Source organism: Marmota marmota, unplaced genomic scaffold, assembly GCF_001458135.2.
Source record: "Marmota marmota marmota unplaced genomic scaffold, marMar, whole genome shotgun sequence".
Lineage (NCBI taxonomy): Eukaryota > Metazoa > Chordata > Mammalia > Rodentia > Sciuridae > Marmota > Marmota marmota.
In genome coordinates, this window is record NW_026000082.1 from 37,050,778 (window position 1) to 37,061,835 (window position 11,058).

The 11,058-nt window shown below is 54.1% G+C and overlaps 1 protein-coding gene and 1 long non-coding RNA gene across 2 annotated transcripts in view; one reads left to right on the plus strand and one right to left on the minus strand.

Annotated features, from left to right (window-relative positions):
- The window catches only part of Myom3 (myomesin 3), a 43,279-nt gene that overhangs the window by 29,739 nt on the left and 2,482 nt on the right, over positions 1–11,058 (plus strand). The window contains exons 24-35 of the mRNA XM_015485515.2: positions 1,374–1,418; positions 2,273–2,409; positions 4,028–4,172; positions 4,313–4,372; positions 4,726–4,793; positions 5,943–6,053; positions 7,664–7,751; positions 8,006–8,044; positions 8,307–8,415; positions 9,563–9,726; positions 9,925–9,961; positions 10,122–10,167. Coding sequence (XP_015341001.1) covers positions 1,374–1,418; positions 2,273–2,409; positions 4,028–4,172; positions 4,313–4,372; positions 4,726–4,793; positions 5,943–6,053; positions 7,664–7,751; positions 8,006–8,044; positions 8,307–8,415; positions 9,563–9,726; positions 9,925–9,961; positions 10,122–10,167 — 1,049 coding nt within the window. The remainder of the gene's footprint in view (positions 1–1,373; positions 1,419–2,272; positions 2,410–4,027; positions 4,173–4,312; positions 4,373–4,725; positions 4,794–5,942; positions 6,054–7,663; positions 7,752–8,005; positions 8,045–8,306; positions 8,416–9,562; positions 9,727–9,924; positions 9,962–10,121; positions 10,168–11,058) is intronic.
- LOC125620474 lies at positions 6,050–11,021 on the minus strand. The gene is made up of 3 exons (XR_007352173.1): positions 10,568–11,021; positions 9,515–9,748; positions 6,050–8,692 (listed from the first exon to the last, which is right to left on the minus strand). It is a non-coding gene; the product is annotated as an uncharacterized LOC125620474 (long non-coding RNA).

An 11,058-nucleotide genomic window follows, 5' to 3' on the forward strand; every position in this document is an offset into this window, starting at 1 on the left:
AGTGTAGCAGCCCTCACCCCCATACACACTTCTTCAGTTAGCCAATCAATAATCACCTATGGAGCCTCCACCATACGGCAGGTGCAGTCCTAGGCCCTCAACTCAAAAACCCCTGCCGGAGAGAATTCACATTCTTCTTGTCTTTCATTTTCCCACTTTTGATAAGGGCAAATGTTCCAGGATTATTTTGCTTTTTTCAATAGCATAAGAAAATCAAGATTGCAAGGGTGAAAATGAACCGCAAATGGTAGTTGTTCTGTGGAGTGAGGATGACGATAGGGAGCGGTAAGGACTGTGGCTAACCAGAGTGTGGAAGCCATGTGTCAAGGCCCAGCCACACCTGATGACTCAACTAATGCAACCAGTGCTCGTGGCTGATGGGACGCGCTGGCTGCTGTCTTTAGAGCAAGTGGAAGAGCCCGTGCCCACTGTCTGCTCTTGCACATCAAGGCCTTCAATTGTGCTAAGAAACAAGATCCAGAGGGACTGGGTTCCAATTCTAGCTCCTCAATTTGCTGACTATTTGGCCTTGAGCAAGTCATATCACCTCTCAGACCTCAGTTTCCTCAACAGCAAAGGGGGATTATAACCCCTGCTGCCCCACAGACCAATCTCATTATGCAGATACAATTAGATGTTTCTGTGCAAACTAAAGCCATCCACCATAATGGGGTTTTTATTTTGTTGATGGGTTGCTTGCCAGAATCCCAACTCATCATGCCAAAGACCCTGGGGATTATAAGAGAAAATGCGGTGTGTGACTGACCCTGCCAATTCATCCCTGCAATACACATTTATTGAGCACTTACTATGTTCCAGACACTCATGTAGGTCCAGAGCTCAGCTCAGCGCTAGAGACAAAGCTGACACAAAGAAGCAGTCAGTAAATATGCCAGCACTCTGCAGACCAGCTGTGGAGACATCACAGTGCTCACTGCGTGGTCCAGACCCTCAGGCACTAGGACGGCATGCTATGTGGGTTAACAATGAGGCTCAGGAGGCTGTGGGCCTGGAGAGGCCTGCAGGCGGACAGAGGCGGTCAGCCCACAGCATTGCATGAGAACTACTGAGGTCCAGCAGAGCCTGGCACGAGAAGGTGCTCCTCTAGGGAGGTGGGGCTTGGTCTAGGCCCTGAAGGACAGGAAACCCTGGGGCCTCCAGCAGCAGCCCTAGCAGCTCCCTCCGGGCCCCTGGGCCAAAGCCCACGGTGCTCATCCTCAGGCCCTGTGGAGCACAGGACCCCAAGTTACTCCTCGGATGAGGGCCTCTCTCAGGACTTCACCTGGCATGGGACACAAGGATGGCTCTGTTGGACTCCTCTGGCCAGGACAGTTCACCCTCTCTGTTTTCTTCCCTGCCCCTCCCTACCCCAGAGCTGAACAGGCTGAAGAAGTTGAGTCATGAGATCAGAAACCCAGGTAAGCCTCCCAGGGACAGCCCCGCGCAGCTCCCAGGGTCCAGGGCAGCCCCTGAGCAGAGCTGGGTCCACCAGAGAGCCAGGAAGGGACCTGGATCACAGGATGGAGAGCCACAGCACTGGAGGGTCAGAGACCAGGGGAGTCCCTGAAAGAGACCTTGGCCAGCTGATGCGAGGGAAGGAAATGGGATGGTCCGTTCTTATAATCGTTATCGGCTCTTCAGTCATTTGGATTTGGGATCATCTAAACCTCTGCTTCTCCCCATCGGCAAGGGATAGTGCATTGCCATCCTAGGGCCAGGGTCATGAACTTGGCTGCACATTGAAATCGCCCCCAGGAGCTTTTCAAAATCCAGATGCCACCAGGCACAGTGGCGCACGCCTGTAATCCCAGCAGCTCAGGAAGCTGAGACAGGAGGATTTAGAGTTCAAAGCCAGCCTCAGCAAAAGCGAGGCACTGAGCAACTCAGTGAGACCTTGTCTCTAAATAAAATACAAAATAGGGCTGGGGATGTGGCTCAATGGTTGAGCGCCCCTGGGTTCAATCCCTGATACTCCCCCCCAAAAAATTCCAATGCCCAGGCAAATCAGAATCTCTGGAGGTGAAGTCCAGACACTAGTGTCTTTGAAAATCCCCAAGGATCTCATGCCCAACCAGGTGTGGACTATGGCCCCAGAGCCCATGAAGGGGAAGAGCCAAGATGAGTGGAAAGAAAAGCTGCCCAGACCCACCCGAGTCCAGCCTCAGGCTCTCCAAACCCGTCACACTTCAAATGCCAACGGGGTCCAGGCAGGGCTGGTGGGGAGGGGGAGGAGAGAGCGCCCCACCCACACCCTTCCCAACTGTGCCCCCAGTGATCAAGCTGATCTCCGGCTGGAACATCGACATCCTGGAGCAGGGAGAGGTGCGGCTCTGGCTGGAGGTGGAAAAGCTGTCCCCAGCCGCTGAGCTGCACCTCATCTTCAACCAGAAGGAGATCTTCAGCTCACCGGTAATTGGCCCTCCGTCCCTCCATGAAGCTCCCCCAACTCAGCTGACCTTCTCTGGCTTTGGCTCTCCACAGGGTGGAACCTCCCCACAAGGGGCATTTCAGAGATGGCTCTGTGCTTTGGCTGTTACCAAGATGGAGTGGGGATGGGGACACCTGGCTTCTAGTACATGGGAGGTGGAAAGATGTGCAGGATGTGTCAGGAACATTTCTATAAAAGAATTTTCTAGACCCTCTACAACTTTCAAATGTCCCAGCAGACATCCTGAAGGTGGAACACCTTTTCATGCAGATAATTATCCAAGCCCAGACCCTAACCCTGTTTTAGGTAAAAATATAAAGTTCTTCTGCACAAGTTTCATGCACACTGAGTGGAGAGTTTCTGTTCTATTGGTCACTTGTGCTCATTTACTCATTTTCCTATTCTTTATGCAGTAGCTCCTGATCTTCTTGCTTTTCTTCTCTTAAATTCAAACTCGTTCATCATAAATCAGTGCAGCATGAATGAGGTTGTGCCTCAGCGTCCACATATCAAAATACACGTTGGTTCATTTTAAATGATTTTTATTGCTTCTTCATATTACAGTGAAAGTGCTACATTGTTTTTATTTTAATTAATAGGTAAATAGGCTGAGTTAGAATGAGCCATATAAATTGCTGATATTCAACCTTATTGATCTGCAAACACGGCAATTTCAGTGTCATGAAAGACTCAAGCTCATGATGCAATCTCATGTTATTTGTGAATTTCGTCTGCAGATGGCAAAGCCGCCATCAGAAAACAAGGATTGGGGCTGGTGGAATTGCTGTGTAGCCTGGGCTAGACGCTGAGTTAAATCCCCAGCAGAAAGGAAAGAAGGAAGGAAGAAAGAAGGAGAGAGGGAGGAAAGAAGGAAGAGGGAGAAAGAAGCAAAGCATGTGTTTGTTACAGAGAAGTGGATGCTGGTTTCTGACCGAAGGGAATGAGCTCAGGCAGGGGTGGATGTCAGAAAACTCACATCCAGTCCCATGGGCTGTCTGACCTAACCAGGGCAGGTCTCCACCTCTCTATGCCTCTGTGTTTGCATCTGTTCAATGGACAAGTTGCCCCAGGATCAAGAGAAGCATATGAGGAACCAAGCACAGATCATACAGCATCTGGACAATCAAATCCCCCTCCAGAAAAACATAATAAAGTTAGATGCAAATAAAGCCAAACAGAATAAGGACCTAAATATGGAAAATAAAACTTTTTAAACTGCTAGAATGTGGCAAAATGTAAAGAGGGGTTAATTATGGCTGGCTAGTAATGGGTGGTTTTTAATACCATCCTTCATGTACTTCTAGAGAGTTCTAGTAAATTGTAAACGAAGTTGAAAATATCCAAAAATGAGGCACAGGAGGGGTGAGGGACTTATTATTAAACTGTAATTAATTCAAGCATCCAGGGGTGTTCCCAGGCACTGGGTGCTGGGGGAGCCCCAATCTATACAAGCAGGAAAGGGTTGCCCGGGGCCCCTCCCAGTCTCTGAAGGCTGATAACTTTGCACTCATCACCCCCAAGTCCCACCACCCGCTGAGGTACGCCCCACAGCAAAATCCCCAGGATAGGAAAAGTGACTCTGGGGGTTGTTCTCCCCAGAACCGCAAAATCAACTTCGACCGAGAGAAGGGGCTGGTGGAGGTGATCATCCTTCACCTGTCGGAGGAGGATAAGGGGTCGTACACCGCTCAGCTCCAAGACGGAAAAGCTAAGAACCAGATCACCCTGGCCCTGGTGGACGACGGTCAGCCCGCCCCCCCACCCTGCTGCCCCGCACCGGCCCTCCCTGCCCCGCAGGCTCTGGGCTCCCAGTTCTGGGGCCTGTCCACCCTGGAGTCCTGCGCTTCTCTGGGCTCATGCCAGTTCCTCCCTGTGTGTCCACAGATTTTGACAAACTTCTGAGGAAGGCAGATGCTAAGAGAAGAGACTGGAAGAGAAAACAAGGTAAGAGGTGCTGGAGGGACGTCCACCTCGGCCACTGGTCCGCGCTGGAGACCAGCTAGACGGGGTGTTAACAGGAGCCCCATCCCCACCCCAGAGAGGCCCAGTGAGGTTCAGTCCAGTTCTGTCCCGGCACCAGAACAAAAAGCACTTCCCCAGCCCGAGTGAGTTCCTCCTTAGAGTTTGCACCCCAGGCCTCTCTCTTGCTTCACCCCAACCCGCCCTGTGCGGGCAGCATCTTAGGGGCCAGTGGTCTTCCGCTGCTTCCGCCCAGCTGCCTTCCCCCGTACGGCCACCAGGTGGCGCCCGGCCGAGCCCGTGTGGATGAGTGGGTGTGTCTCCTGTTCCTCTGGCAGGTCCCTATTTCCAGGATCCCTTGCAGTGGAAGATCACCGAGGACTGCCAAGTGCTGCTAACGTGCAAAGCAAGTCTCCACCTGCCAGTGGGGAGGGACCTGCAGCTTGTCCTCAAGTCCACTGGATGTCCCTCCCCACCCCACTACCATCCCCCATTCCATTCCCTGTGCTTGACTGACCCCATACCTGGGAAGTGGCCCCTGGGAGACCCCACTTAACCTAAAACAAGTCATCTTCCCAGAGTGCAGGCAGGAGGACGCATGTGAGGTGGGTCAGCCCTGAGCCAGCGCTCCCAGCACCTCCAGACAGGGTCCCATGGAGCCAGTAGGTCAGGGAGCCTGACTCTGCCCAAAGCATTGCCATACTATTTTATTTCACCCATGTCACAATCGTGGGTGAAATATGCATTATTATCCCCACCTCGCAGATGAGAAAACCTCGGGGAAATATCCCAAGACCGCAGGGTTAGCCGTGGAGTCCAGGTTCTAACTGACACTGCTTGACTCCAAAGCCAGAGGTCCTTCTCAGCACCCTGCAGCCTCTTCAATAACCAGAGAAGGACGGGGTGGGTGGGGGCTCCTCCAGGGGCATATTCATTCCGGGAACTTGAAGCACCTACTATGTGCCAAATGCTCTGCAAGGTACTAGATGCACAAGGATGCAGTCTTGGTCCCTCAGGCCTCCGGAGCCCTCGGTCCAGGACGGCTGGAAAGCAGTTTGCCTCGAGCTGGATCAGACCTGAGCCGGGAATGGATTGGTCACAATGGGGGTGTGCGGTGCTTCCAGGGAGATTTCCTGGAGGAAGCGACATCTAACTGAGCCTATGAGAAGTGTTGGGTTGGGGTGGAGCTCAGTGGAAGAGTGTTTGTGGATCATGTGTGAGGCCCTGAGTTCAATCCCCAGTATGCACATGCATGTGCACACACACACACACACATGCACACACACACGCATGCACACACAAAAAAAGCCTAGGAATTTACAAGGAGAATAGAGAAGGGAAGAGACCTAGAGGCAGAGGGAACGCTATTAGCAAAAGCTTTGGTTCCAGAGTCCTGCAGAGGAGACTCCTGGCGTCAGGAAGGGGCCCTGGGATCTGACCGAGTGTGGGGGGGATTGGACCCCAGGGAGGAAGCCATGTTTGTGGAACCACTCTGAAGGGCTGAGTTTTCCCTTGAGAAAGCTGATGGCGTCCCCTTGTGCTCCACCCTCCCCAGGTGACCAACACCAAGAAGGAGACTCGCTTCCAGTGGTTCTTCAAGAAAAGGGAGACGCCAGCTGGTCAGTACGACCCGCAGACAGGAGAAGGATGTATCCTCATTGAAGAGGTGGGTGCCGGCTGGGCTCCAGCCTCACCCCGCCCTCAGCTGCAAGTGGGCAGCACTGAGGGCACCGGCCTGGGAGTCCCTGCAGGGCTGGGGCCAGGGCGAGCAAGGGAAGCCCTCGTCCTAGGTGCACATCTTAAGGGGCATCAAAACTCAATCACCAAAGTAAGTAACAATACCCCCAGCTCATCATGCAATATCATTAAAAAATCAAAATTAACAACAACAAAAAACGACCTTGAAGAAAAAAACTACCCAAATTTTCAATTCGGGCAGGACATGTGTTACTGATTTTCCTTGGCTTGGGCACGAGGCCTGGCCATGCTGCTGACTGTGCATCCTCAGGCTAGCAGCTGTCCTTCTCTGATCTCAGCTTTCATCAGGAAGATGAGCAGGTTGGAAGGGATGCTCTCTCAATGATCCTTCCTGCTCTGACAATCCAGGAAAGAGGTCTCCATGTGAGACAGGTCTGGGCAGAACAGAGTGGGCCTGGAGTTTGATTGTCCCACCCGTCCTTCCCCACGGTCTTTGCAGGAGTGTGGTTACGGGGCTTGTTCTTAACCCATCTGTATTTCTCTGCCCTGCTGCTGAGTCCCATGGTCTTGCTGAGGGCCACGTAGGACTGGGGAAATCACAGGCTGCCTACTAGAGAGGAAATAATGATCCCGGGGTCTTCTAAATCCTAGGCAGGACAATACTATATCAGCCCTGGCCACGTTTTACCAAAGGGAAAACTGAGGCTCAGAGGGGTCAAGTTCAAGGATACAAGGCTGGGGCGTGGTTCATAAATCCCCCCAGTCCCTGCTCCCAGTTTGACTGGAACTTTAGAGCTGACAGTGCATGGAGGAAAGGAAGGGGGACATAGGAAAGAATTGTTGGGGTTCAGTCTCTCAAACCCCAGGTTAAGGGCTGCTTCTGCCTTGGACCTTCGCCCCAAAACCACTATGTGGGGATGCTCTGGGTGCTGGGGACCTTTGAAGCTAATATTACCCCCCTGAAGGAAGTGTTGTGTAATGAGAGGTCACTGATCTTGCCTGAAAAGCACCACCCCTGGACTGGAGCCGGAGCTCAGTGGCAGAGCGCTTGCCTAGCATGGAAAGCCCTGGGTTCCATCCCAGCACCATCAAAAAAAAAAAAAAAGTGCTCCGGGTTCTTGCTTTGCTGAGCGTGGGTTCAGATTTTGTGTGGGGCTGACAGACATGTGCCAGAAAGGCCCCCTTGTCCCAGGCACAAGCAAGCACAACCGTGCTTCCTTCTGGAAGGTGCAGAATGGTCCCTCCATCCGGGGCCCCCAGGCCAGGGGCAGCTTGACAGGGGGTGTGCCATGCTCAGACAAGCTCTGCAAGGAGGGCTGTCTGTGCTGTCAACCCAACTGCAGGGGTCACCACAGCCACCCCGACCCTCCTCAGGCTCAGACAGGCCCTGAGCAAGGAACCAGCTGTCACTGGAGCCACTTAGAAACCACCAGCCTAGACGAGTGAACCAGGTCCCAGAGAGAGGAGGTCTCGCCTGAGGTCCCGCAGAGTCAGGGCCAGGCCTGCAGCCCAGGCCTCCTCACTTGCTGTCCATCTCTCCCAAACCCCTGCTGACCCGGCCATCTCCTATCCTTCCAGTTGTCCAAAGAGGACCAGGGAATTTACAGAGCAGTGGTCTCTGATGAGCGAGGGGAAGACGACACCATGCTGGACCTCGAAGGTGAAGGTAGGAGCTGGTGACCTTAGAGATGGGCCAGGAGGGCTGTGGGGGTCACACTAGAGCAAGAGACTATGAAATGATCTGTGAGGTAAGATGAATGAGGTCCCCATGTCCCTAGAGCCCTTCACCCCCAAGTCATCCTGCAGATCTCCCTGTGTCCAGAGAACAGCTCATGAGCTCCACCAGCCTTTTCCAAGGACATCCCCATCCTGGGCATCCCTAGAGAGTCTCACACAGCTGACCGTTCTGTCTCCCCCCAGCCCTGGATGCCATCTTCACTGAGCTGGGCAGGATCGGAGGTAAGCTAGCCCACCTCTTTGCCTAGCCCCATCCTGATGCCTGCCACAGAGCCTCCAAGGGGCCTCCCACCAGCCTCAGCTGCCAGGGGTGGGTTAAGTGGGTTAAGTGTCCAACCCAAAGACTGGGAGAGAAGCTGCTTCCTCCTCGCAGCACACGTTCCCCACCACACTGCCCTGCAGGGCAGGAGCAAGCAGGCTGGCCCCAAAACACGCTGCCCAGAGGTCCCTGGGGAAGATTTACCCTCCTCCTCTGTCTCCCCAGCCCTCTCTGCGACCCCACTGAAAATCCAGGGAACCGAGGAGGGGATCCGCATCTTCAGCAAGGTCAAGTACTTCAACGTGGACTACATGAAAACCACCTGGTTCCACAAGTAGGTTGGCCTTGCGCAGAGCTCTAGCCAGACTGCATGGGGCCCAGCACCTGCCCCTCAAGGGCTTCCCTCCTGCCCCCTGCCCAGTCCTCCCAGCAGAGCCCACTTCTAGGGGGTTGGAAGAGACATGGGTTTCATACCAGTTCTGCTGTCTTCAGATGGAGTTGGGGGTGAGGATCAGCAGTCAGAGGAGTAGGTTTTCCAGAGAAAAATGGAAATATAGTAATAGTAACTGTGTATCCGTGGCCACAAAGTGATCATGGTCTCCAGGCAGCATCTAGGAATTGGATGAGAGAGAAATATAGGAACAAGGATGAATCAGATGGTCAGGTGGGTCACAGTGCCCTTGTGGATCTTTGCAGCTTAGCAGACTCAGGCAGCCAAGCTTAGGGGAAAGGTGCCGGCAGAGGGTCCTCTATAGCTAAAAACTAATTGAGGGTCAGGGCTTGACATGGTAGCCACAGAGATTCAGCCAAAATCTAAGTCACCCCAGATAGTTTGAGAGCAGAATTTTCCAGTGCTTCTTATCATGTGCGTGCCTCAGCCTTGTGCAGCAGACATTACTGCACCCATTGTGAAGGGAAGGCTAGACTGATGGGTTCATGATCGTCGAATGAGAACTGAGGCCAGAGAGAATTACAGAATAATGGGCTCCTTCTCTAGGCATAGAACATTGGGAACACAGGTCGGGTGTCTCCAGGAATGAAATTCAAGTAAAGAAAGGAAAGAGGGTAACCTTCTATGGCTTCTAAGATTAGGGGAGAGTGATTGTGGGAAGAAACCCTTAAACTCATGGAGGGTTTAAGATGAGAACAAAGAGAAGAGGAACTGGCTCTTGAGGATGGGAGAAGTGGTGGTCAATACCCTGGAGCCACACTTCGCCAGGGTCCCAGCCTACAGGATTTATTACAGATTTGGACTCAGCACCTGCAACAGCTGATATGTCACGAGATTTGATGAATGAGTGAATGAGTGAGTGAGTGGACAGTGGAATGATGATGGTTGGCTGGATGCAGAAGGCAAAGGATCAGTGAGTGGCTATGTGTCCACGTCTCCTGGAAACAACACCCAAGAAGGATTTGGGGGCAGGGGTGCTTACAGCCATGTGGCCAGCCAGCCTTGACCATTTCCCTACGGTCACACTCAGAGACAAGCGCCTGGAGACTGGCGATCGGATACGGGCGGGCACCACTCTGGATGAGATCTGGCTCCACATCCTGGACCCCAAAGACTCGGACAAGGGCAAATACAGCCTGGAAATAGCCGCAGGAAAGGAAGTCCGGCAGCTCTCCGTGGACCTCTCGGGGCAAGGTGAGCCTGTCCGCTGAGAAACCTGTTGAGAAAACTCCACGGTCTTTGGGGGGAACTCCTGCCTGTGCACCCCACCCTGTCACTCCCTCAAGAGGATACTGGAATGGGGAGAAGAGTGGGGGACAGTCAGGACTAGGCCCTGTCCCTCAGGGTCCCTGGCAGAGGCCCTGATGCCCCCAACCTTTGTCCTTCTTGCAGCTTTTGACGACGCCTTGGCTGAACACCAGAGACTGAAGTAAGTCTCCTTCGTGGGCCCCTCTGGGGTGTGGCATGAACTGTGCTCAGGACCCCCTCCTGGGACCCCCAGGCCACCTCCACCTCCCCTCCTCACCCCTTCTCCCTCACCAGGCAGGGCTGCCCTTGACCCCACACCTTGTCCTGTTTCTGTTTTTCAGAGCCTTGGCCATCATCGAGAAGAGTAAGTCCCCAGCGTTTCTGGGGGTTTTGCCTCTGAGTCTGGGTGGCCTCCCCGGCAGGCGCTGGAGTCCCAGTTCCCCGGCCGGGTCAGTGGGGCTCTGCGGTCTCACAGGGAGACCTGGGCGGCAGCAGCGCCCACAGATAAGGGACGCAAGGATTCCTGAGACGGTGGGTGTGGACGTGTCCAGCCCGGGCCTGGTGCCCAGCAGGGCCACAGCAACGTTGGTGGCTGTGGTGTGAGGCCTTGCAGGGCCAGCCTCCTCCCGGGAGAGAGCACCGCTGAGACCAGCCTGGGCCCACTCAGGCCAAGGGGACTCTCGCGCCACCAGCCTGTTTCTCCAGCTCGACCCTCCCTCCCATCCTGCATGCCATGTCTTGGACAAGTGCCCCAACTAGAACCCCAATAGATGCCCGTCAAACTCACCCACATGTGGCTGCTGGGGTTTGTGGCATTGCAGTCTGGGGAAGTGGATCATTTCACCCGGGGGCGCTGAAGATCCCTGCCCACGTGGTGTCCCTCGCTCGGGCCTTTTCTGCCCGAGGGTCCTGCTCCCTTTCCCTGATGCAGGGGCGAGGGCCAGGCTGACACCCCTTCTCTTCCCGCGGCCTCCCTGAAGCATGGGGAATGTATCTGTTTCTGCTTTGTCATTTACAGCCACTCTCTTCCTGCCCACCCACAACAGCCACCAGGTCCGTCCTTGGACCAGAATGAGGGTGTCCCAAAAGCTTCTATCCCACCTCCCCCGGCCAGCTCCTAGTCCACACCCCAGCTGGCTGTCACCACTGTGCAGATTTTACCGCCTGCGACTCAGAGACGCCTCACTGCCTTAAGGGCAGGGTGCTGCCCTCTCTCTCTCTCTCTCTCTCTCTCTCTCTCTCTCTCTCTCTCTCTCACACACACACACACACACACAC